The 23927-nt window shown below is 38.8% G+C and overlaps 1 protein-coding gene across 1 annotated transcript in view; it reads left to right on the forward strand.

Annotated features, from left to right (window-relative positions):
* The window catches only part of LOC134880218 (1,4-alpha-glucan-branching enzyme-like), a 70769-nt gene that overhangs the window by 17529 nt on the left and 29313 nt on the right, over positions 1–23927 (forward strand). The window contains 8 exon segments of the mRNA XM_063907001.1: positions 1728–1818; positions 3111–3320; positions 11665–11780; positions 12770–12856; positions 12859–12896; positions 13190–13288; positions 21051–21161; positions 21244–21415. Of these exon segments, the coding sequence (XP_063763071.1) occupies positions 1728–1818; positions 3111–3320; positions 11665–11780; positions 12770–12856; positions 12859–12896; positions 13190–13288; positions 21051–21161; positions 21244–21415 (924 nt within the window).

Raw genomic sequence — 23927 nt, forward strand, 5'->3', positions numbered from 1 at the left:
TACAGCTGTTCTCAGTTTAATGTCAAATTCAGTATTTTTATTTAGTGAATATTGTCATTTGAATTTTAACTGAAGAAAAACAACTATTCATTAGGTGATTGTGAACATAAACTCCATTTTAACATATTCCTTCAATATAATATTTATTTCATCTTTGTTAAATTCTAGTAGAGAACACATGCATGCATTAACATATTGAAGTTGTGCTTGAATCGGGGACCAATTTATGTTAGTGGTGAGTTTTATTTAAAAGGTTAATGTAATTCTTATCTTGTTATAAAAACATTTTTATTTCAAACTGTTGTTTCGAGGACAGATTTTTTAAGATTTGAATTAACAAAAATACTTTGCTACATGTTAAATGATAGGGTCCATATTGCAGTCTGCAGGTTAAAATAGTTTAACTCAATATTAATAAACTTACTATGACTTGACTTAGAGAAAAAAAATGATCTGTGATACATTTTCTTAATACCTACTCAACTTCTTTGAAGCTCAAGATGTAAATGTGACTTCAGCCTTAAGGATGATATCCTTGTCTTGTTTTCCAATCCTGCTCTTATGAGATGTGGCATTATTTAGCATTTAAAGCAGCCTGCTGTACTCACATTATTAAAAGATACCGATATGACTGGCATAGCAAACCAGGATCAATCTGATAAATGCTGTTTCCTTGGTAGTGTCATCCTGTTTTGTGGAAATAAAAACTGCCAGAGTGAATTCTGTCGAAGAATCTACCTGCAGCAGCTGAGCGAATCTGCACAATAGGATTCTCCAGAAGGCTAAACTCCACTGTCTCTCGTGACGGCTGCCTCTGCCTGCCTTTTCATTTTCTCGACTGTGGAGAGAACGTGTATATATAAAAATAAAAAACTTCAGCTCACCCCAGTGCTTTGTCACACCATTTCAGAAGCCAGCGTTTCTTTCTCTCTATCTCTCCAGCCTGAAAAGAAGATGCGATATAAATAAATAAATGTGCTCTACACAACAGTGAAGAACTGCAGGGCCTCCCTATGGACTGCTCAGTGAGAGTTTAAAAGCCTGTTGTTCTCTTATTCATAGAAGCAGTTTTGGTGGGTCGTTTTGAAATGTTGTACATGACCTCCTGACTGATAGCTGGTGTTTCCCTGTAGCTGCAGCTTGTGTTTGGGATACCAGAGTTTGTGTCAAAAAAGGAATGCCTGGAGCTCACTTATACAATATGACGACCCTGGTCAAATAGTATTGAGTCCTACGATTACCACATGCCTGTTGTACTATACTATTGTGACAAAACACATCAGATCAGAACAGACTTTTTATTCATAAATATCTTGCTCTTCTTGTTCTAGCTTGTGTGTCTAACCAACAATCTACTTGATGTGCTAGTGGCCTGATTTTTATGAGACTTTTTAATTTTGCAATGGATCTCAAAAAAAGGTGCGCGTACAATATGTTTCATAAGAAGAAAAAAAAATGGCAAGAATAACACTCCCTCCCGTTAATAAATTAAATTAGGTTATTTGAATTACAAACAGCATGATGTCGGGCTACATTGTGTCATGCTGCCACATGTAATGAACACATCTTTTATGATGATACATCATTTAGTTGGTTTCCCATAGCTAATATCTGAATGTTTCCATCAGTTAGACAAAGTCAGTTCACAATAATCTAGCAGGGAAGCTCTAAACACATGACATTAAGAAGAATCTTTTTTGAAATTGCTCTCCCCCCTCTGTTTGCAGGTTACAACTGTATTCAGATGATGGCGATCATGGAGCATGCCTACTATGCAAGCTTTGGCTATCAGGTTACAAGTTACTTTGCTGCTTCCAGGTAACTGCAACTTCAATTCTGTATGATTCATGTATTTAGTTCACTCTAACAAAGTTGTAATGTAAAAATAAAATGTGTAAAGCATTCTTTCAGCATGAGCAATTCAAGTCTAAATTGTAATTTTCAACACTTTAAGTGAAGTCCGGTATTCCTTCACCAATATCTTGAGATCCAGAAGAAACAATGCGTGCACACATCCAAAGTCAAAAGGCCAGTGTGCATTTTAAATGAAATGGAAAGCAAAATTCCATCAGGAGTTCAGTGCTTCCGTGCCATGAGACATCATTTATGGTCTTCTTTACTGAAACAACGTAACACGATGATTTCTTTCAACTGACCCAGGACTATTATTATACAGAACATCTGTGGCCTGCAGTGAATGCACTTTAATATAAATGGTTTCAGAGAAATTGGTGTGTTATTGTGAGGTTTAGAAACTGAGCAAGCAACTTCCAACTTTATAGGAAATAGTCACCTCAAATCAAGGTTAGGAAGTCTGACACCAGCAATAATCTCTCTGTAAATACATTTGCTGTTAATCCAGAGAGTGGAAGGAGTAGATAAAGTTGGACTAGTCTGTGTATTTATCTTCTCACAGAGATTGCTCCTCCCTTGCTTAGAGTCGAGCCTAAACCCAGAGTGTAATGTATATAGTGTAATTTCACCCATGATCGATCCCACAGTGTCATTTAAAACCTGAGCAGCCAAATACCGGGAAGCGGGGTAATACTGTCGCTCTGTGTCCTGTTTTGCAAGAAGCTGATATAATGATAGCCAAAATGACAGACATACTTTTTTGGACAATATGGGCAGTGTACACAAAGATATGGAGGTGAATATACATTTATTCTGTCAAGTGTGTATTGTGAGTTCAATAGTGTTTTTCTTATGACATTGTAAATGTTATTTAAAAGCTATAGACGTGACAACATATTTTACGAAAAGTGCCAATCCAATAGCGTTGGCCTGTTGTCACAGTGATGCTAATTTAAGGAAAAAAACTCAAAGCAAAGGACATATGTGTTGGTCATCACCTTTGGCAAGTGACATACCAGGTTTATTTTAGGAGACAGGGTGACTTCAGGTCTTGTATTTTGGTTAAGCATTAGAAATACATTGAGTGGTTTAGTGTTTTCAGGAATTTGGTTGTCAATTTGTCCTCTAAGGATCACTCTGAGATGAGGAATCTAATGTAGGGTCATACTAAGGAGTAGAGGTATGTTTGAGGTTTAGGCCAAGAAATAGAGAGGGTTTAGGGACTAATACAAATCTATTCATGTGTGTTTCTGTAGTCGCTACGGCACCCCGGAGGAGCTGAAGCAGATGATAGATGTGGCTCACTCGATGGGCATTGTGGTGCTGCTGGATGTCGTTCATAGCCACGCCTCGAAGAACACGGAGGATGGCCTGAACCAATTTGATGGTTCCGACTCGTGTTTCTTCCACTCTCCACCTCGGGGCGAGCACAAGCTGTGGGACAGCCGCCTCTTCAACTACTCCAGGTACCCACCATCTGATTCAACTGTGACGTCATCTTTATGTTTGGATGAATGCATCACTGCAGTGCACCGTATGTATGGGTTTGGCTTGCATGCATAAGATTAATCAGTCTTTAAAAGGTTCCACTATAAAAGAAACTAATATGAGATGTTTTTCAAAGTTTAATAAGACATTTATTTATGTAATACCTGACATTTAAGATATATAATCAACATTAACTGTTAGTTTTAGCATTAGGTATCTGTATCAAAATATGTTGTGCATGTATAGGTTTGATTTGAATCAAAGCATATGGTTTTGCATGATTAAGTCTATTTATGGCATTAGTATTGCAAACCACAATTTAAGTTGAGCACTAACAACTCACAGTGAACTCTTTAATAGAAGTTGCTTATTACATAAGCTTCTTATATAATATAGAAAGTTGTGCTATGTAAAAAGAAAGGAAAAACATTTTAATTTCTTCCTGCTGCACAGCAGTAGTTCAAATGTACCTGCTGTTTATTTAGTGTTAGTCCCTGTAAACCTGCATTACACCAGCACGGCGGGGCTTCTTTCCTTTTGTCTTTGACTTAATGCTACTCTAATTTTATTGCAATTAAATCTGACATTCAGTTTTTTTTCTGAGCCTTTTAGTGGGGTCCAGAATATAAAAGCTAGGAAACTGCCCACTGATTACTGCAATTTTAACTCCACATTATACTGTGGGGATTAAAAGCTGCATTCAAATGTTACATACTATGATACTAAAGTCATGTAAGAGATTTAAAAAGCCATCATTGCGTCATCAGATATGTTTACCTTTTGAAAACAAGGCTGATGAATGAGCTGTAATATTTAGGGCTTCACAATTTATAATAAAAATGTATTAGCAGCATATGAAGGGATTGATAAATGAGGCCAAATAGCAGCTGACATACCACTCTTTATATTCACTCACACTATCTGATAAAGCGTGATGTGTTGAAGGTCAAAAGCGAGACATGATCTAAAAATGACAGATTACATCGCTCACCAAAATGGCCATGCAGTCAGATTCGCTGTTAATCTGATATTCCTAGGGCGTAGAATGGGTTATTAATGGTGAGTGTAAGTTTCCTCAAATGGTTTTGATTTTAATTTTTACACATTGGGCCAGACAGGTGTTGAATTTTAATGCATTATGAGTAATGGTTTGATGCTTCGGTGTTGGCAGTCTTTGGTAAAGCTCACATTTTCAGCTAATTAGAAAAGTGTGAGGGAAACTTGAAAGGCCTTAAGTCTGCAGGCTCTGCTGGTGCTTAGTGTACACCAAAAATATTGATTGGTGTTGTTGTAGGCCCTGTTAATTAAGCATCTCTTCTCTTGCCTCTGTACCCAGAATATGATCCCAGCACACATTAAAGAGGAACAGCCACTGTTGAGTCTATCAAATGCCTTTTTTCAAACTCGCTTTTAATAAGCGTGTGTCATGGTGCCGCAGTTTCCAATACATTATACAATGTTTAGTGTCAGGCATGGGGGCTATAATAAGAGAACAAGGTTCTTCTTTCATTACTTATTGAACTCTCTTCATATCCGAAGCACTCATTAGATACGGCGCAGACATGTGCCGCGACTGGGAGGCATATGAGGAGTCATTTGTAAAAGCCCAAAGGGGCGCCGCAATGTCACAGCCGGTTCATTTGTCTTCTCTGCCTCTCACCGCTTGTTTGGTCGTGTCGTTTGTGTCAAGATTTTCTGCTACCCCCTTTGGAAGGAAATGAACCTCAGAGGCTAGCCCCGATCCTAGTGTGAAACACAGGCTGCTTTTAATCAAGCAGCCCCGCTATCAGCCATCACAGTCCGACCATGATGTTCTTATTAGGTTGACAGAAGCTTACTGATACTGGCTATCGAAGCGAATATGCTGCCTTCTTCTTCTGCTCCACTTTCACTGCTGCATCTTTATCAAGGAGCACTTTTTTTTGTTTAGTTTGTATGTGTTTCTCTTCAACTTTGCCTCATAAAACATTCAGCTCACTCTGTAGAGAATGCTGTTTAGATAAAGGCCTGCTATCCAACTGGTAACTGGAGTTGCCTGAGTGAAATGTGTCTGCATTTTAGGACACATGCTGCACGAGTTTAGCCTTTCTGCCACTTTGGCTGGTGTTTGTCAGGAGGTTCTAGGCATATCTTTATACAGCATTTGCATCTGCTTACTAAATAGTTGAAATGGATGAATCATTTGGGTATAATGGAGGAATGGGTAATACATTCTTTGTCTTGAGCATTTCAGTTGGAAAATGTCCTTGAAACATAATAGGATATTTTACTTGTAAATCAATTGGCCAGTGGGTAAAGACTTTTTAAAAAAACTCTTTTGGCATATGAGGATGTGCACCAAACAAACAGATGGATATTTGCACTATTTGTTAGCACCTGTTTCTTTCATAAACCTTTTCAAAGTGTCAAAGTCACCTTGAGACGGTGACCGAGTGAATGGAGCCAGTGGTTGATTCAGCGTGTACGGGGTTGGCAGCCAGAGGAGCCGAGCCTTTTTGCAGCTCAGGGCCTTCAGATGTGCGAGTTCTAAGAAGCTTGATGTGGGCTTGTTCTATAATCCCCCCACCTCTCTCAGGATCATTTGCATCCATTTTTCATCAATCTTTGTGTGAATTCTTAAGATATGAAAAATAGGCCCAGGGCCAGGCTTTAAAAAAAACCCCTCTTTTTAACTCTTGTCCGTGTTGTCATGCTGAGACATCAGCCCTGAGATTGAGGACCAAGGAGCATTAATTCTCTCTTTGACAAGATTATTCTATGCATGTCTTTTTATTACGTTCAAATATTTGTTAATGATGTGGGGATGGAGCATTAGATGGTGAATAGTTGTGTGAGTCTGTGCTCCTTTTGATTCTAAATGAATGTGGACAAAAGATAGCTTATAGACACTTACTGAATGAGATTAGCACTGCTTGGAGTGAAAGTATATTATACTGTATGAGGGCTCAAATAAGGCAGAATCAATTTATGTTCTCTCATGTATGATGTGGTGCTAAATCTGGTGGTCATAGTACCGGTATATGTTTTTAATATACGTTACCTTATTATCACTCCTATAAAAATGATCTTGAGCAATGGTATACATTTCATTATTACAAGCTAGTCATGTATAATATTTTAGTCTTTGTTTAACAGTACAGTAACACTTACCTTAAATACAACAAATAATGGAGCAGATTTCTTTTCAACGGTGCAAGATATATATATATATATATATATATCTTTATTTTCAGCTTTTGGGCCTACAGTGTGTCAGATAAATAGCCATTAGATAGCTAGACATATTAAAACTGAACGAGTCATTTAGGAAACGCAAAGAATCTTCCGGATGATAAATGTCAGGATTTAATTTTAAAGAAAATTGATGGCTTCCTCCCTTTGGGCCATTTATGTTTCTACATGCTTGGGCCAAGTTTGGACGGTAGTTGTGGCCAGGTTGCTGTCTCATCAGTAAATAAATTCAGATTTGAAATGTCACCTCAGTACCAAATTCAGTCATTTGAGTATTTAGTACCCATGAGTTATTCCCCCTGCCCCATCAAGTCACACAGCAAGGAGAAAATCTGTTTTTCCCCTCTGGTGAGCTCCAGCTAATGAGCTCAGCTTAGCTGGAGGTGTGCATGGTGACTGCTTGGAGCTCCCTGTGGTGCTTCGCCTAGGTGCTGGATGGAGGCAGTAGATAGGAACATATAGCAGCTTTGCACCTTCATGCCCCTCAGCCCCCTAAAACTATGTGACAAATAGCAATACCATGCCATGCAGTAGTATGTGCAAAAACCTTTCTGTTAGCTGTCAGTTAGCAGAGAATTCTCTTGAAAATACATTTTATATTTTCGATTGTAAAGACGTGTTTAAGTGCTAACTGCAATTTGAATCGTATGCAATGACCTTAAATAAGGAAATGTATTTTCAGTGGAGAGAGATGTGATAAGAGCCAGAGCTGAGTCAGTCATTTTTCCAATTTAGAGAAGAGGCTGCTGTTTCACATCATACTGAGAAATTATTTTGACATGGTTTTCAAGCTTTGCAAAATGTTTTATTTCCAAATCTCGAAGCTAGAAAGCAAGCAGTTTTTTAATTGGCCTCAAATCTCATACTAACCAGGCCTACTGAAATTTCATCTGCTGTGGCTCTTCTATTTCACCAACCCTGGGGACTGTTTCTCCGTCAGCCTGTAAGGATGCACCCTCCCACTGGAGTGTTGCAGGGTGGATCTGGTCATGTGGCCGTGGTGGGCGTAATAAAAATAAAAATCCAGTACAGTCCAACAGTCATATTTCATGTGGTCTATGTACATAATAATGCCCATATCTGGGCAACACTAAAATAATGTTTAATAATAATCAGTATTTAATGTTTTATTTGGCTGTAGCTAATCAAATCTCAGCTTTAGTTCAAGTTTTCGGGACAAATGGAGGGATTTTTGTACCCCTTGCTCAAGTACAGCAAAGGCACAATACACAAAATACAACACACACAAAAAACGCAATTACTGTATACAGAATACAAGATACAGAACTTCAATGTGCAGGTCGAGCCAATAAATTACTTAAATAATTAAAGGGAGCACATGAAAGTGATTCCTGATGCAGTTTTTCTTCTGTAATAACTGAATTGCATAGGGGATAAAATGCTTCCGGACAACTGTTTATATTCTGGACATGTGGTGACCCTAACCATTCAGCTAACTAAATGTTACAGTTGTGATTTTGGATACATACTAATTATTATATAAAAAAGTGATCATTCTTTTTCAATAACTTAAGACATGATTTTTTGAGAACATCCACCTTGAAAGACATCCTCCAAACCTAAAATATGTCCCTCAAGAGAAAACTCTGTAGGGCCAGAATTGGCCTATCACACTGCAATTGAATTCTGAAGGCAGCAAGTACAAGGTGATACTAATTACAGGTTGCTAAACAAACAGTCTCACAGGCAGCAGAATATCCCAGGATGCCGAACGAAAGCAGTTAGCTACCAGGCAGCCTTAAGAATGCCAGACAAATGGCAGATATCTGACACAAAGCACTGCAATACAGGGACATTCAGGCAGCTAGATGCAAGTTTACCCTGCCAGGCAGCCAGCATCACCAGACTGCCTACAGCACTGCTTATGTGATACAGCGATATAAAGCCGTTTTTCTTCTACATATTTGTATTTTAAGACACACAAGTTGCTGCTACGATGAAGGAACCCTGTTTTACCAGACTAAGGTCGATTTTAAAGGAAGGATATGTGACACCTAACATGATTTAAAATGTCTATCTTTATTCACAAAAGTAATAGAAAAGACATTATACAACATCAGCAAGTCATATCCTTCAAGAATCTGTGGTGCGGCATATGTGTATTTAATGTACCCACCACTAGCTGGATGAATAATTCCATGAGTGAATAAATAAATAATTCAAACCTCAACCAAGAAATGCGAAATCATTTCAGGTGTCGCTCCTGTCAATTTCTCTGTCCTGGATGCATTAATGGCTCCAGGGATTGGAGAAAGGTTTGTAATGCGTTAAATGAGGCACCTTATTTGTCTTTTTTGGTGCAACAAATGCACACCATCCATCAGGCTGTCGAAAATTGTTGTTTGAGCATCACATTTCTTGTGGAATGACCTGTCAGCTACCTAAATTTATTTGGTCTTATCTGCAGTTACCTGTGATGTTGTGAAAACAGGGACTTAAATCTTTTTTTCTCTGCCATCATGACAAATGCCTTGACCCCTTATGCAAAATTGACTTGTGGAAATTCAGAATGCTTCCATATCTACTCTGCCGGCAACAAAACACAAATACCACAATATGGGTCACAGTCATGTTCAGCTGGAGTCGGAAATGAGCTCTGATAAGGAGCAACTAAGCATGAAGGTGAGGTGAAAAGAAAACGTTATTTGTATTTACTTGTCAGGGACTTTTGTAGTAGTGTATACTTGCAGTTACAAAACAACGACACATATGATAGATTACCTTATTTTACTCTACAAGCAGCAACATTAGGGCTTTACTCTATTAGAGCTCCCTAACCAGGTTTCTCTGTCATTGCTAAGATTTAGCATGAGGACAGTGTAAGTGTAATTTGATTTTGTATTAACACCACAGGCCTAGTGATAAGTTCATTGAGCTGCATAGATAAGCAGCGTATTGCATCGAGTATAAAGATCTAACTTTCCCACTGTAATAGGACTTGATGATGAATGGCATTGTGGGTCCTAATGTGGCAGTATGGTTTCATCCTGGGCCTCTGGCTCTCACTGGCTATTATCTCCATCCCGTGAGGATACATTGTGTCTGAGCCTTTGTTGGCTCTGCGCAGTGGAGTGGAGGACCTAATCTATTTATCACAGGGTCTGCGTGACCACCCAGCCAGGCTGCTATATCGGATCATAGCAGGCTCCCTTGTGCTCTTCCTCAAGGGAAGGAGGAAGCGCCAATGTAACATGCAGCTTCACACCTGTCAAACAGTGCTGAGGTTGGTCATCCCGGAGGAATGGAGCACAGGAGGCGAAGCATTTATATGTATTTTTTGTGTCACGGCTTACTCTGTCAAAAATACATGGGATTTTGTCTTTTGCCATAGAGGATGTAATCTTCAGCATTTAGTCTCGGATCATTCAGAAGGGGAATCAATTATCCAATTTAAAAAGGAGGTGTTGTAGAGGGAGGATTGCGTAGTGTTTGGATGGATTTTTGTACTTTGAGATGTCATTGAAGCGTTGTTGAAGCATGTATCTGGGACTCATCGCTGCTTCACTGACCTTTTGACATGATGAAATTGCATCATTGAAGCAAAACATGTTGAACTGCCCCTCAGTGTGGTGTCACAACTGAAACCCCCCCTTTAATAAAATTCAGTGTCTAACTTTTTTAATTCAAGTTCTGAATTAGGTTTGTAAATTGCAACAATTACATTCCAGAAGTAAGAAAACCTCATTCATTATCCCATTTACATTTAAAATTATGCAAATCATTACAATTCAGCCTAAAGTTTAACTTTTCTCAACAGCATGTTTTGTTGACCCCTCAATTATATCTACACAATAAAATTGTGTTTTTTCACAATTTCCAATAAGGCAATTCCAAGTAAGATCTCAACTTGGATTTTTTAGAATCACATAAAAAAATCACTACGTAATCATAAAAGAGTCCAAGGCCTGTAATGCTGCTTTTACTCAACCTTTATGTTTATATAGAGATACATGGATAGCATTTTCTCACAAAAATAGAACATATATATTAATGCATCCAGGTACACCAGAGACACATCATTACAACCATTGTCGGAGCTGACTGTACACATTTAATTAGTGCCATGCATGTGCCATTGGCCTAACAACCACTGTGCTTCACTGCTGCTTTCGAGCATGGCGTCCATGTGTACAATGTTTAATTTGGTGCTCATTAGGCACACTGCGGAGAGACAACCAATCTTAAGGTTTAATGGCGTTTCCATGGCAACCCACCACCAAAGCGGGAACAGGTGAGGTGCGTAGTGTACTTTGCCTTGAGTGGCTGCTCACATCCCGATGACTCTCCCATCGTTCAGTCAGAAACGGGGGCCGGTGCCATTTATGGAATCCACCTCCTCTAGCCTCCTCCAACACTGCCCAGCCAACAGGCACAGAGAACTGTTTTTCGAGTTGTAGTACACCACGGGCTGCAGAAACCCCAGATGAAATTACGCTTTCATATTAAGGTAGCTTGTTCTGGTTTGTTGGAGCATTTGCGCTCTCTGTTGAAGGACAGATGAGCCCGTCATACGTTGAAGGTGGTTTCCAAAGGGAATATAAACATCTGATTTATTTCTTCCTCGGGACAGGGAACTCAAATTCCCTGCATGGTGGTTACCCAACTGTAGCATGAAATCCTATCAGCTCAAATACCCCGGGATGGGCCGGCTGTACTAAACGCTTGCCCAGTGGTCATGCAAGTGGTCTGATGGAAATCAGGAAACTTGAAATATAAGCCACAGATTTACTAATCCTGACAATGGGACATGTGACAGACGGCGCCCTTCTCTATGGTGTAGTTAATGAAAACACCATCTCCTGTCACTGACACTCTATCTCCACAATAATGGAGCTTTGGTTATCAATATGGGAATGTCCTGTAGCGTTGAAAATTAATTTCTGTTGTGTAAAGTGCATGATGAGATGTGTGAATAATTCACAGCTTCTTGTTGATCTGACCGTGTGTGTGTGTGTGTGTGTGTGTGTGTGTGTGTGTGTGTGTGTGTGTGTGTGTGTGTGTGTGTGTGTGTCTGTGTGTTTGTGTCTGTGTGTGTCTGTGTGTTTGTGTCTGTGTGTGTCTGTGTGCCAGCTGGGAAGTGCTGAGGTTCCTTCTGTCAAACCTGCGATGGTGGATGGATGAGTACGGTTTTGACGGCTTCAGATTTGATGGTGTTACTTCTATGCTGTACCATCACCATGGCATCGGTAAGTTTGGTTTGTCGGCATCTTGTATTTCAGGAGTGTGGTGTGCGTAAAGCATGTCATCATCCTCTTCTTTGAAACACGCAGTGCTGTATGCACCAGACAGAAGCTTAGAGAATAAGGACAATAGGAGTTTTGTTGAGAGGTTTGACAGTTCCCAGACATCATCACCAGACGTCTAAAATTATTGCTTTAATACAAAATTGTAAGGCCACATGAATTGACCACGGTTAAAGACATTTTCTAAATTATGTTTTATATATAAATGCAGCTGAGTGAAAACATTTAAAATAAACTATGCAGAACAGCCACTAGAGCTTTCTCGACAAAACATGTTCCTAAAAAGTATTTTGAATAGGGTTAATTTTCTGACTGAAGTGTTTCATTTCTTCTGCTACAATGCTGTCTGATTGACGAGAGCCAATCAAATTCAGCGATAATTTTATGTTTTTCAAAGGGTGAACAGTTGTTGGCATAGCAATGTCCCAGGAAAAGGATAAACACGACAACATGTTAATGTTAACATGGATGCAAGTATACATAATACATGTTCAACTTTTAATTTATTTGCAAGGAGCATGTATGTCAGGTCTTCTGGATGCACGCAATGCATTGTGGTGCTTGCATACATGGTGAAATCTTGTTCGGGGAGCAACAGATATATAAAAAGAGACAAAAACAAAACTTTACACTGAACACTTGAAATAATCCACAAGGTCTTTTGCAGTAACTGTTTATGTAAGAAATGTAATCATAACTCTCTTTGAATATCCTACTAATACGGGTATGTGCTTACAATCTCTAAAGTGCTGTGCAGCACTTGTGAGCAGATACATAGTTTCTAAACTGAAAGGGCATTACTTTTATGATTTGTTGTAGAGGACTCTTTAGAAAGAAAGTAAAACAGTATCACCACTTACAAAAAAAAGAATGAAGGTTTTTAGAAGAGGAAAACATGATGAGTGTTGACTGTGTGGGTGTTTACTCCTCAGGCGCAGGCTTCTCAGGGGACTACAGTGAGTACTTTGGCCTACAGGTGGATGAAGACTCTTTGGTCTACCTGATGCTTGCCAATCACATACTCATACCCTGTATCCCGACTGCATCACTGTTGCAGAGGTAAAAACTCACCTTCAGCATCACCTTACTTTGCAATGACACTGCCCAAAGCTACTTTTAATTAAGAGCACTTATTAGTTAGGCATAAATTACTTACTTATTCATAGGTGATTAAGAAGTAAAGCAAAAGAAAATTTGATGTTACTCTTATTTGGCCTGTGATGTGGGATTTTTAGCCACCTAATGTGTAAGCTTTGGAGTGGTTTTGGTGTGATCTTGGCAGAATTGTGGGGGAAAAAAACCTGTGCACATAAAGGGAGGATGTGAAATGAAATGGTGTGACTTCTCTGCAGGATGTGTCGGGGATGCCTGCTCTCTGCAGAGGACTGGAGGAGGGAGGACTTGGCTTTGATTACCGACTGGCTATGGCCATTCCCGACAAGTGGATTCAGGTAACATGATTTACTTCTTATTCAGGCTTAAGCTAAATTTAATATCTAACACACTTAAAAGTGTTTCATAAATACAGACATACCACAACACTTTTCGGCTCAATTATATTCCATATAACTTTGTCAATACCGTCACACTGATTAGATTCTCCTAAATTCAATCATTCAGTTTATTTCACGCACCAAAGTGTAACTCGTTGAGATTAATGACGTAGTAAACAAGAAGAAAAAAGTGGTGACTCTCTACCTTTTGAAAGGGTTGTTAAGTTCAATCATGTGTCCATTCTTCAACTATTTGTATTCCTTAAGTAAACGGCCACGATGAAAATAATAAGAACATTTGATATCGCAGGGCAAAAAATTAAAAGCTGTAAACGGGGTTGAAAGACAAAGTCAATGACAGGGCATGTTATGAGGCATTAAACACTCTTGTGCTATATTACAGCTGAGCAAGCTGCTAAGCTGTTGAGCCATTTGAGAAGCTATCAAGAGCACAACATGTCTAGCAATATAGAGACAGGAGGATATTGCCCTGTATTTGTACGCTGTTGTGCTCTGTGGTAGCTAAAAACAGAGGAGATGCTTCAATACACATGGAAAGTAAATGTAACATATGCTGTAGTTCAAATATTACAAACATTGTCAAATGGCAACTCTAAATGAGGAGCTCTCTGTATTTGCTTAAATCCTTAGAAAGGTTATCTTTACATCTGCACAATACAGTTATTGAACTACAACAAACTGCACAATGGACTAAATTGTGTAGTAACCTGAATTGATTATTGAACATTAAAATCTTTGTGAAGCTTATGATATTCATTTTGTTATTGCATTAGCTTGCATTATATTATATTATATGTTATAATATTATATTAAAGTGTTTGACTTCATTATTTAGCTTTCACTTAATTTACACATTGATAGTACTGGACATAGATTACTTTCTGTACTGAAATTAATTCCTTTGGTTCAACAATACCCATACTGTGCTATAAAATTAATATGTATATTTTAATATTTGTGCACTTCCTTATTCATCTCTGATGTTCTATTATATACAACTTTAATTTTCTTGTATCTGCCTCAACTAAAACACTTTACATGAAATAATAAGTTACTACTCAAAATAGTATTTTGAAAAAACCTCTTAAACTATTATATCTATAATTATTGTTTTAATAATCCAAACATTCCAAACAGATTAACACTGACTGCTAAGGACTATGAACAATTAAAGTGATGATATATATTTGTTTAGAGCTAACAAAAATCCATTTTAAATAAACTTGTAAAAATACCTATAGTTCTACAGTCATAATGCCACATTCACAGTTAATCGTATCACTAATATAAACAGGCCACATTTATTTCCTTGATATCTTAAGCTATTAAATAGAAAGTGGTTTAACGCTTTTCTCTTTTCTTGTTTTAAATCAAACTGAGGAACGTCTTTGTGCTTTTTCTAAAGCAGTGCTAATTTATTTTTCTTGTTTCCCCCTTCTTAATTCTACCTGCTTTGCATGCAATGGGAAGGTCATTATGTATCCCTTCAAAGACAGAGTTATGAATAAATGATGGAAGAGACACAATTGTTATTAAAAATAAAAGCAGTAAAAGAAAAAGAAAGACAAGCCTCACACGTTAACTAAAAGGTCATCTAGTCACTCTTTCAAGATGAAATGAATGTTGTATTTTTCTTTGTGGAGCATTTGAATAGGCTGACATTCACCTTTTACATTTCACTTTGATTCATATTTCCGTCGGTAATGTCTGTCCTTGAGGTGGCTTTACATAATGGAGAAGCAAAGGTCATTATTCAGTTTGAATTCATTGCTCTGTTAATTGTTCCCAACCAGTTAGACAATCTGAACAGCTGAGGATCAGGGACACTCCTCACAACAAACCTCCCTGCACCTTTATCAGCTTACACTCATTCAGAAGTAGAGTGGATCATTTGAGCTATAATGAAATTCAAGAATAGAAGGGTTAATGAAATCCTCTCAAACACGGGGGCACAGTAAACAGTGGAGAAATATAGAACATATTGAAATGAAACATTTTGGATTTGACATCAATACATGTTATTGAAAGGCAATTGACCATGACACGTTCTGTGTATTCTGATTCAGTTTATAGTCCTAAAATCCAGACATTCATTAGGTGGCAAGAGGGTTATTTTATCGATCACATGTGTAAATATGTGGAGATTTTCAGTCTTGGTTCATCAGTGCGTATCCGTTCCTGGAAAATTGTGAAAACATTGAATGGAATTTTGTTAGTTTTATCTAAAAAGATACATCATTGCACTACTTGAAGCTGAAATGGAAAAACGTTTTGAAAAACTGTTATTGCTCTTGTCCTTTTGCTCTTTTACCTTGAATTTAATGACGACAAACCTTCTTGGAAGAGTGAAGTATTGTGGGTAAATGCTGTTTTGGGCTGACCAGTTACTCAGTTTTTCATTTTTGTTCTGTTTCTTCAAGGTTAACATCAGTTATTATAGCTCTTTACTCTGCTTTATTTCAGACAAAATGTAACCAAGGGGTATATGATGTACGTATAAAATATCTAAAAACCTAAGAGATTTTAAAAAATGAACATGCGACTTCAGTATCATGCAGTATTTATGTTAGACAATAGTTAAAATATATATTCTTTAACATCCGGAAAAAAAATGTTTATATCACTACTAAAATTAAAAAGGGACTTATCATTAACAGGAAACGTAATAAAGTGATGCGTTAGCTACAGACAAGATGAGGAAATTCTGGGCGCCAAATGTTCTCCGTCCTTCAAGAGCAACAGTTGAAGCACCCTTTAGCTCGCACTTCAGCCCAAACTGCCACTGTGAAAGTATTTAATGGCTCACAATGGGAAAACATTGTTGATAACTGCGCAGCCAACAGATATGAAAGTCCTTAGCTGTGTGATGCTGAATTCAAGGTGTAGCACAGACATAAGTGCATGCATACTGAGCCATATTTGCAGGGATATAAATAAAGAAAATAACATGTATGTGTAACACCCTGCCATACATGAGCAGAGAGCTTTTTTCCGACCTTGTTTTGGAGCAATGTTTGCCTCTGTTGGAGAACTCAGATTTGCTGTGCTCTGGATCAGTTCAACTCCTAATTTATTTTCTTGATCCCCTTGGTGTTTCCCCAAAGCCTGTATTAGTAAAAATGTCACACATTCGTTGCCAAACACTGTGGTTTTATACAATCAGCAAGTACTACTTTAGAGAGCACATTTGTAGGAAAGCAGAGAAGCAGCATGTTATCTCTGGAGATGTGTTGGTCTGTTTGGGCTGGCTGGATGGAAAGTGGAAGGTTTTCTGTGTGTGTATGTGTAGAGCAAGTAGAGGACTTTTGTCGTTTGATATTTGAGGGGAAATACTCTTTGTAGAATGCCTAAAGAGGTTATCTCCTATACGATTCACATAAAGCTTGGCCTTTTTTTGCACAAGCCCATATTAAAAGTTATATTTACTGATTATTTTGGTGAGGAAGCAGAGTGTGTGACCTCGGCGCCGCATGCATCCTCTTGCACTACAGTTTCTTGTGTTTCTCGATGGGGGATGTCTATGCATCGTTAATCAAGTCTGTCTCTCACAGCGGTCGGTTTCACTCGACAGCGAGGATGAAGGGAGGAGAGGAGAGGGGCAGAGGAACGGAGAGGTGGAGAGGGAGAGATAGTCCCAGACTTGACCTTCCTTAGTGATGCCTGCAAAAGCTGTGCGGCAGGCAGTGCTGCACCGCCTAGACGCAGCCTCCTCCACAGTATCCAGAGGTTTCACAGGATTATCCTCTGCACGCCTCTGGAGAGGTTGCTGCTTTTACTTTTTCAAACAATATTGGCTCCTATGCAATATTCGTTTAGATGCTTCCCGTCGTCCCATTTCTTTTCTATTACATTTGTCGGCTCCCTGAGGAAACTTGACGTCACATAAACCGGAGGACTGGAGGACGCCAAGCTAGAAGCAAAAAATTCATGTCTTTCTGTGCAGGGAAGCATTCGTATGAACATGCCTTGGTGTAGTCAGTGAAGTGCACTCAGAGCTAGCCTTGCCTCTTCTCTCAGAGTGTCAATTAGGGAGGGATTTGAATGGGCTGAAGTGGAGCCTTCAGTGAGAGGTCTGTTGCAGAAAAAAGGAGACGTGGAGCCAGAAGGGAAAGGCTTCCAGAAAGACAGACAGGCAGGAAGAAACAGAAAGAAAGAGAAAGAGCTACATGGCTGTGTGCTTATTTATAGAACCACATGTGTGCACCGATGAAACTCTCCCAGTTCCTCAAGCAGGGCCTCACGCTGTGTTTGGTCCCCAGCATGACTGATTCATATGACTCATTTGCTGGCTGCAGAAGGCTGTTAGGAACAACAGGCTGTACAAAATTAAGATATCCTAATGAGGACCAGATAAGGCGTATAGCACACGTTTGGATGATTCGATCTGATTATGACCATAAAATTCTGTCACTCCTAATGGATAATGTTACAAAAGCCCTCTAATTTATCAAGCACCCTTCCCTCCAGCTACAATAGATTGAGATGTAATTGAAACAATTAGAGTAGGAGGAAGTAGAGGGCTCGCTGGTCGCGGCAAGGAAAAGCGAAGGAGATGCAGAGAGTTCTCCGGTATCTCACTGCTTCTCTCAGCTCTTCAACTTAAGTGACCTGCGAGTCAATTGTCCCGATTTGTGTTTCTGTTCCTCCATTTATTTTAATTGAATGAAAATATCAGTCTGCACAGCTCTCTCCTTATTAGTTTCACGGGGGGAAATCCATTTCTGGTCCGCACACTTGCTCTGTCCATCATACTGGAAACACTTTCAATTAACATGACTTAATAAAATTCAGGCTGCGGGCAGGCAATGATGGACTCCAGCTTGTTTATGTCAACAACTCAGTGGCTTCGGCAGCCTTTGAGGGGCGCCCACTCTGTTTGACCCTCTTGGTCAAAGCCACCTTCCCCTCGACTCCTGTAACGGCAACATTTCAGTTTTCATCACGCTTTATTTTATCAGCTAATTGCACTCTGAAACCTCTTGTGTATGCTCTTAACTCGAACTTCAGGATTTAGACTCTTTTACAGGAAAACTGTGAGGGGAGCTAAGGAGTGACTTTCAGCCTCAGGCATGGCCAGGGTTTTTATTAATTTTAAAAGAAACCTGTGAAAATTTAAAAATAGGGAGACATTATCTTGATCCATGGGATTGAGGGTTGCACGCTGCTCATCTCTGGGGTCAGTAGCATATATGTGAAAGGAAGATGTCCCCATAGCAACGCAAACACAGCACCTGTACTTGTGTTTGCAAAGAGAGGAGAGGAAGGATGCTCGGGGCCAGCCTTCGAAAGTAAAACAAGAACTCTACACTAAACAGCCTCTGAATCCTTCCCAGCACCATGTGATGTTCGGAGATAGGCTCTTGAAACAGTCCCAGCTTGTCAGTGGCAGTGAGATGACCTCATCCCACTCTGCTAGATTTTTTCTTATTTTATTTCTGGCTCTGCCTAATTAATCCGGGCACTCTGGTTGGCTCCTGACAGCAGGCTTGTAAAGTAAGATTTGTGCACTGCTCATTATCATTGATGAAGTGGAGTGTCAGTGGTGCCAGGGAGCTTGGCTGGTTGGGGCTGATGTGGGTGAGCTGATGGTAGGGAAGTCGTCAACCCAGTCACTCTTGTCTCCGCTCCGACAGTCCCACTCCTAGATTAATTGCTCCCAGACCGCTTTTGCGGTTGAATTGAATTGTAATGATTCATAAGGAAGTGTAAAGTGTCTGATTGTACGTGGATGTGGAGGCGGCGGGGATGATCTCCGGGTATAGCCTCAGATTCAGTTGTTTGGCTTTTATATTGGAGCTGGTGGGGGAGGATTTATTTAGTTTCAGCTAGTGTTGCATTTTCAGTTTATCTGCAGGAAAGAAGCGTTTCAATGCATATGTTTACTGTTATATTGATAGATGGTCCATAATTCTACTAACTGAGTCTAACTTAACACAGTACTTTTCATTTGAATTGTCTTGAGAATAGAAACCTCTCAACCCATCTGGCCTTGATTATTAATTCATACTATTCCCAGTGATATTATTCCACCATGTTTAGGTTATGTGTATCTGGGTGTAGTTACTTTATTTTCTCTCCTACATTTTTGTAATATTTTTTCAATCGATTTTCCAACCTTGACTCATATTTCACTAGATATGCAAAGACTTTCATTGACCTTAAACAATATACATTAACATTGAATGTAAAGTCTTAACTATTAAATATTATTTGTTGGTTTTTTTAACACATTTTCTCTGATTGTATGTCCATTGTTACTATCTTCTTGGGAAATATTTTGTGTAGGCCCCTTTGCTACTGTCATGCTTTACATTTGGTTTATTGCATGTATTTACATAATGTCTGAATTTGTCCCTAAAATTTTGCGTCAACCTTTGCAGTTGTCTGCAACATAAAATACGTGTATGACTCAATAAAGTGATAATCAACATTTGGATAAAAAAGTTACCACTCAAAAACACCAACAAATAATGTGCTTTTATACAGGTATAGTTACAGACTCTTTCTCCACATGCCTATGTTAATATTGAAGTGTATTTCATTTGCCGTATAGGGAGGGAAAAAGTTCAATAAGAGGCCCACTTGTCAAACATTTTTTAGATTATATAATATTTTAATTTGGGATAACGTTATGCCATCAAAAAGCACAAAAAAGCTAATCTAGGGCAAATGGGTTGTTGCTCAGGATAATATAACCCGGCCCTGGTCACGTCCTTGGCTCAGACGGAGTTAAAAGGTCCGAGAATTTGCAGCAAATGTAGATGAGAAGTGTCTCACTGAGGTTGTCTGGTGGCATTGGCAATGACTAATATGGCCACACAAGGCTACGGTTAGGCGGAGTGAATGTGAACAGATGGTGATGTATAAAGCGGGAGAGCCTCCATTTAGGTGGACCAGCTAGTTCATCTCAGACATATTGATCGACACAATTACCTTCTTTCCTCAGAGGATCATGGCTCTGTAGAGTAATATAAAGGTTTCCTGCCATGTCAATCAGCTGTCACAACACATTCCACTGAGCAGACTTCAGGCTGTCACTGAGATGTGCTCTCCAACTCTCCCACCAACCAGACAGGCTGCATGTCTATCACCAGTGGTTCTTGGAGGGCATAAACTCTGGGTTTTTTTCATTTAGAAATGATATTCGTACTCTGATCTCTCCTATATTACATCATATCTGTGTGATTACCTTTACTTTGCCCTGTGCTCTCATTTGCTTGTTTAACTTTGAGTGGTGTGTGGGCACATGTTCTCAAGATGCTGGTTTTGGTGGCCCCTGTTATTTTCTGACCTGTAAAAAGACTCCTGTGGCAAGAAGTGTGCATCTAGGCGGTCCACTGGCAGGGCATTGATTTCATGGTTGAATTTATCGTTGAATCCCTCCGTTTGGATAAGAGGCTTTGACCTTGCCCATCTCAGGTGGAGAGGCTGATGCCTTACTACCCATAGGCTGTAGTGAAGTTATTAAAAACTCCATTACCACCATTCAAAGGTAGACATAACTCACAGTGCGGATATAGAGATGTCAAAGCAGAGATTGATCTGAGAAAGAAGTGTAACCCAGAGAAAACTTAAGAAAGGTAGAAAGAGTGCCAGAACTGAAATTCTAAGCTTTAGACATCCGTCAGAGCCTGAATGGATCTCTCAGCTACACATCTATCATACCCCTTTTCAATAAACCCTCTCTGTCACTGTGTAGATCCTGAAGGAGTGTAAGGATGAGGACTGGGATATTGGCAATATCGTCCACACACTGACCAACAGGCGCTATGGAGAGAAATGCATAGCCTATGCAGAAAGTCATGATCAAGTAAGGTATTTTCTACAAGATCCCACTTCATAGAGTGTGAATTATCTTGCTGCAGGTCATATAATATTACCCTCCTTTCCAGGCTCTGGTTGGGGATAAAACTCTGGCCTTCTGGTTGATGGACAAGGAGATGTACACCAACATGAGCTCCCTGATTCCCATGACACCCATCATCGACCGCGGCATACAGCTGCACAAAATGATCCGCCTACTCACTCATGGTCTGGGAGGAGAAGGCTACCTCAACTTTATAGGTGAGTGATCATGGAAAGACACACAGAAAATAACCTCACCACTACCTAAAAGTATACTGTATACTGGAATAAATAATATTTAGAAGTCTTTATGAAACATATTATTCTCCTGTGCAGGTAAAGAAGTCCTGTGGGACATGTCGGTGTTGAAACAATTAATCCATTGACAAAAAACAATACATAACAATTATGATGATTTATTGCATATTTTAATCACCAGGAAAGCAAACATTTGAGGAATTGCTTCTTTTCGCTGTTGTTTGTCATGGTAAATTATATATTTTTTCAAACCGTGGTTTACACTGAAAGAAAAAATTCTTAGAGATTTTATATGTAAAAAACAAATATATTAATTAGAAATAATGATCAAAACTTGTGAATGCTGATTCAGCTCTCACATCGTGTGTTACATCGCTATGTACATAATATATATATATATATATATATATATATATATATATGTACATATGCCATGTATATTAAAACATTGTGATCAAGTGGTAATATATAATGGTGCATGACATTGAGCAGTGATTTCAGTTTGGTGCATTTTTGGTAAAAGTGTTCATTTCAGATCCCTCTCATGTAATATGTTCCTCCTGAATGTGCACCTCTCCCCTCAGGCAGACACAAAAATAAACCTAATTGTTCACAGAACAGATATAAATGCGCATTTATTCTTCTGTCCATCTACGTCCTCCACAGGCAACCGGCAGGAACAGGCTTCCCTTTTAAATATTGAATTGATGAGGTATCCCTACTGTGTTCATTTGCACTACTGTTAGTTGTGTTATCTTTTGTGCCATGTTGACGTTTATTTTGATTCATATCAGCTTCAGGGTAAGACTGCAATAATAAATGTATCCTCATTTTAAAAAGGCTTCAAATAGCTTGAATACCCCTTGTCACTCATTTTCCATTTGGTTCAGTTGTATTTTTATTTAATGGATGTATCTCTTGATGAGTCAGGGCTGATGTTAAGCATCAAAGGAACCATCTGAAGTCAGGTTAACATTAGTAGGCTTCTCACTTTCCAGTGCTGATGGTGAAATACAGGACAACAGCTAAGTCAAATATTCCATGTGTTCATTTTATTTTCTCCTTAAATTGATCCCTATTCTCAGTCTCTGTTGAGATACTTCTCATTTTCAACACATCATCTCTGCCGGGGTATGCTTTATGGAGGCTTGTCGGTAAAGATAATAAAATAATAATTAATGAAGTTGAAGTTGAATTTGGTTGATGGAACGTATTTCCTCAGAGGAGCCACTCTGATCTACTGCATTTTAGCTCCACCTGGTGACTAGGTGATCTGAGTCCAAACAATAAAGTATTTTCTACAAAGCCTGTGCTGCCTCTTTGGATTCATTATCATTCGGTATTCACAAATGCCCAGCCTTATTTGATGAAAAATTATGAAACTTGCTTTGAATTTCTGCTCAGTGCGTGTGAGTTTAGGAGGGGATAAAATCAAAGAAGCTGTACTCGATGGACAATCATAACAGGGCAGCTTATAATGAACAGGATGTCAGAGACCCCATGTGGGCTGTTGGACAGTCGATCGTAATTATATTTGATTCTCTGGCTGGTGTATAGCGTAAAGGAACACTCTGCTGTACTCTTAGTGGTTTGTGTCTCAGTATGCATGGTCTGAATTGATGACTTAGTTAGGGAGAGACACATTAAGAAGGGTCCTGAACCTGTTAATAACATTTTTAAATGCTTCAATATGGCTAAATAAGGCAATAATAATAGAGTGTGATAAAGGTACGCAACTCATTTTAAGATCTCGATGCATCATTGCTTAATGTTCAGTAGTAGCATTTTTCTTGCAAGAATGAGAGTCTGAGTCCTGTCTACGTAGTAGTAATATGTATGATCTGATGGTTCTACTATCTATATCTGTGTGCAAACTTCTCATTGGCCTCAAAATTGAAAATCAGTCCTGTATGTGTATTATCCTGTAAAGTAAATGTGAATAGAGAGGTTGAAATGAAAGACAGTAAGATGTTAATGGTAATCCTGTGTCATGCAGTTTTCCCCAGTCTGAACAGAAAGCCTTTTATTACCAGTTTTTATTTCAAGATACTTTATGACACATGCTTATCCCTCTGTTATTCTCATTTCTTCAAACTGATGATGTGAATAACAATTTAATTCAATCATAACCTTTATTCAAACAGACAATTACAACTTTCCATTTCTACTTTTATAGAAACCTCTCATACATCAAGTCTGTCAGTATTTCTTTTAGGTGTTTGTATCATAGTCAATTGACAGTTCTCTATAGTATAAAGAAAGCACATGAAAAGAACTCAAAGAAAATACAATTAAATCAGCCTTTTAAATGTAATTACTTAACAATTACACCTAATTGTTCTCCATTACCTCAAATCAAAGCTGTCAGATTTACTCAGACAAATTTAACTCGTAACTCAAACTTCAATTAATTAAAGTTGAATTGTGAGTTTGTTTGTCTGTGTTCTGTCACGTTATTCTCAATGGTTTGAAC

The sequence above is a fragment of the Eleginops maclovinus genome, chromosome 18, assembly GCF_036324505.1.
Source record: "Eleginops maclovinus isolate JMC-PN-2008 ecotype Puerto Natales chromosome 18, JC_Emac_rtc_rv5, whole genome shotgun sequence".
NCBI lineage: Eukaryota > Metazoa > Chordata > Actinopteri > Perciformes > Eleginopidae > Eleginops > Eleginops maclovinus.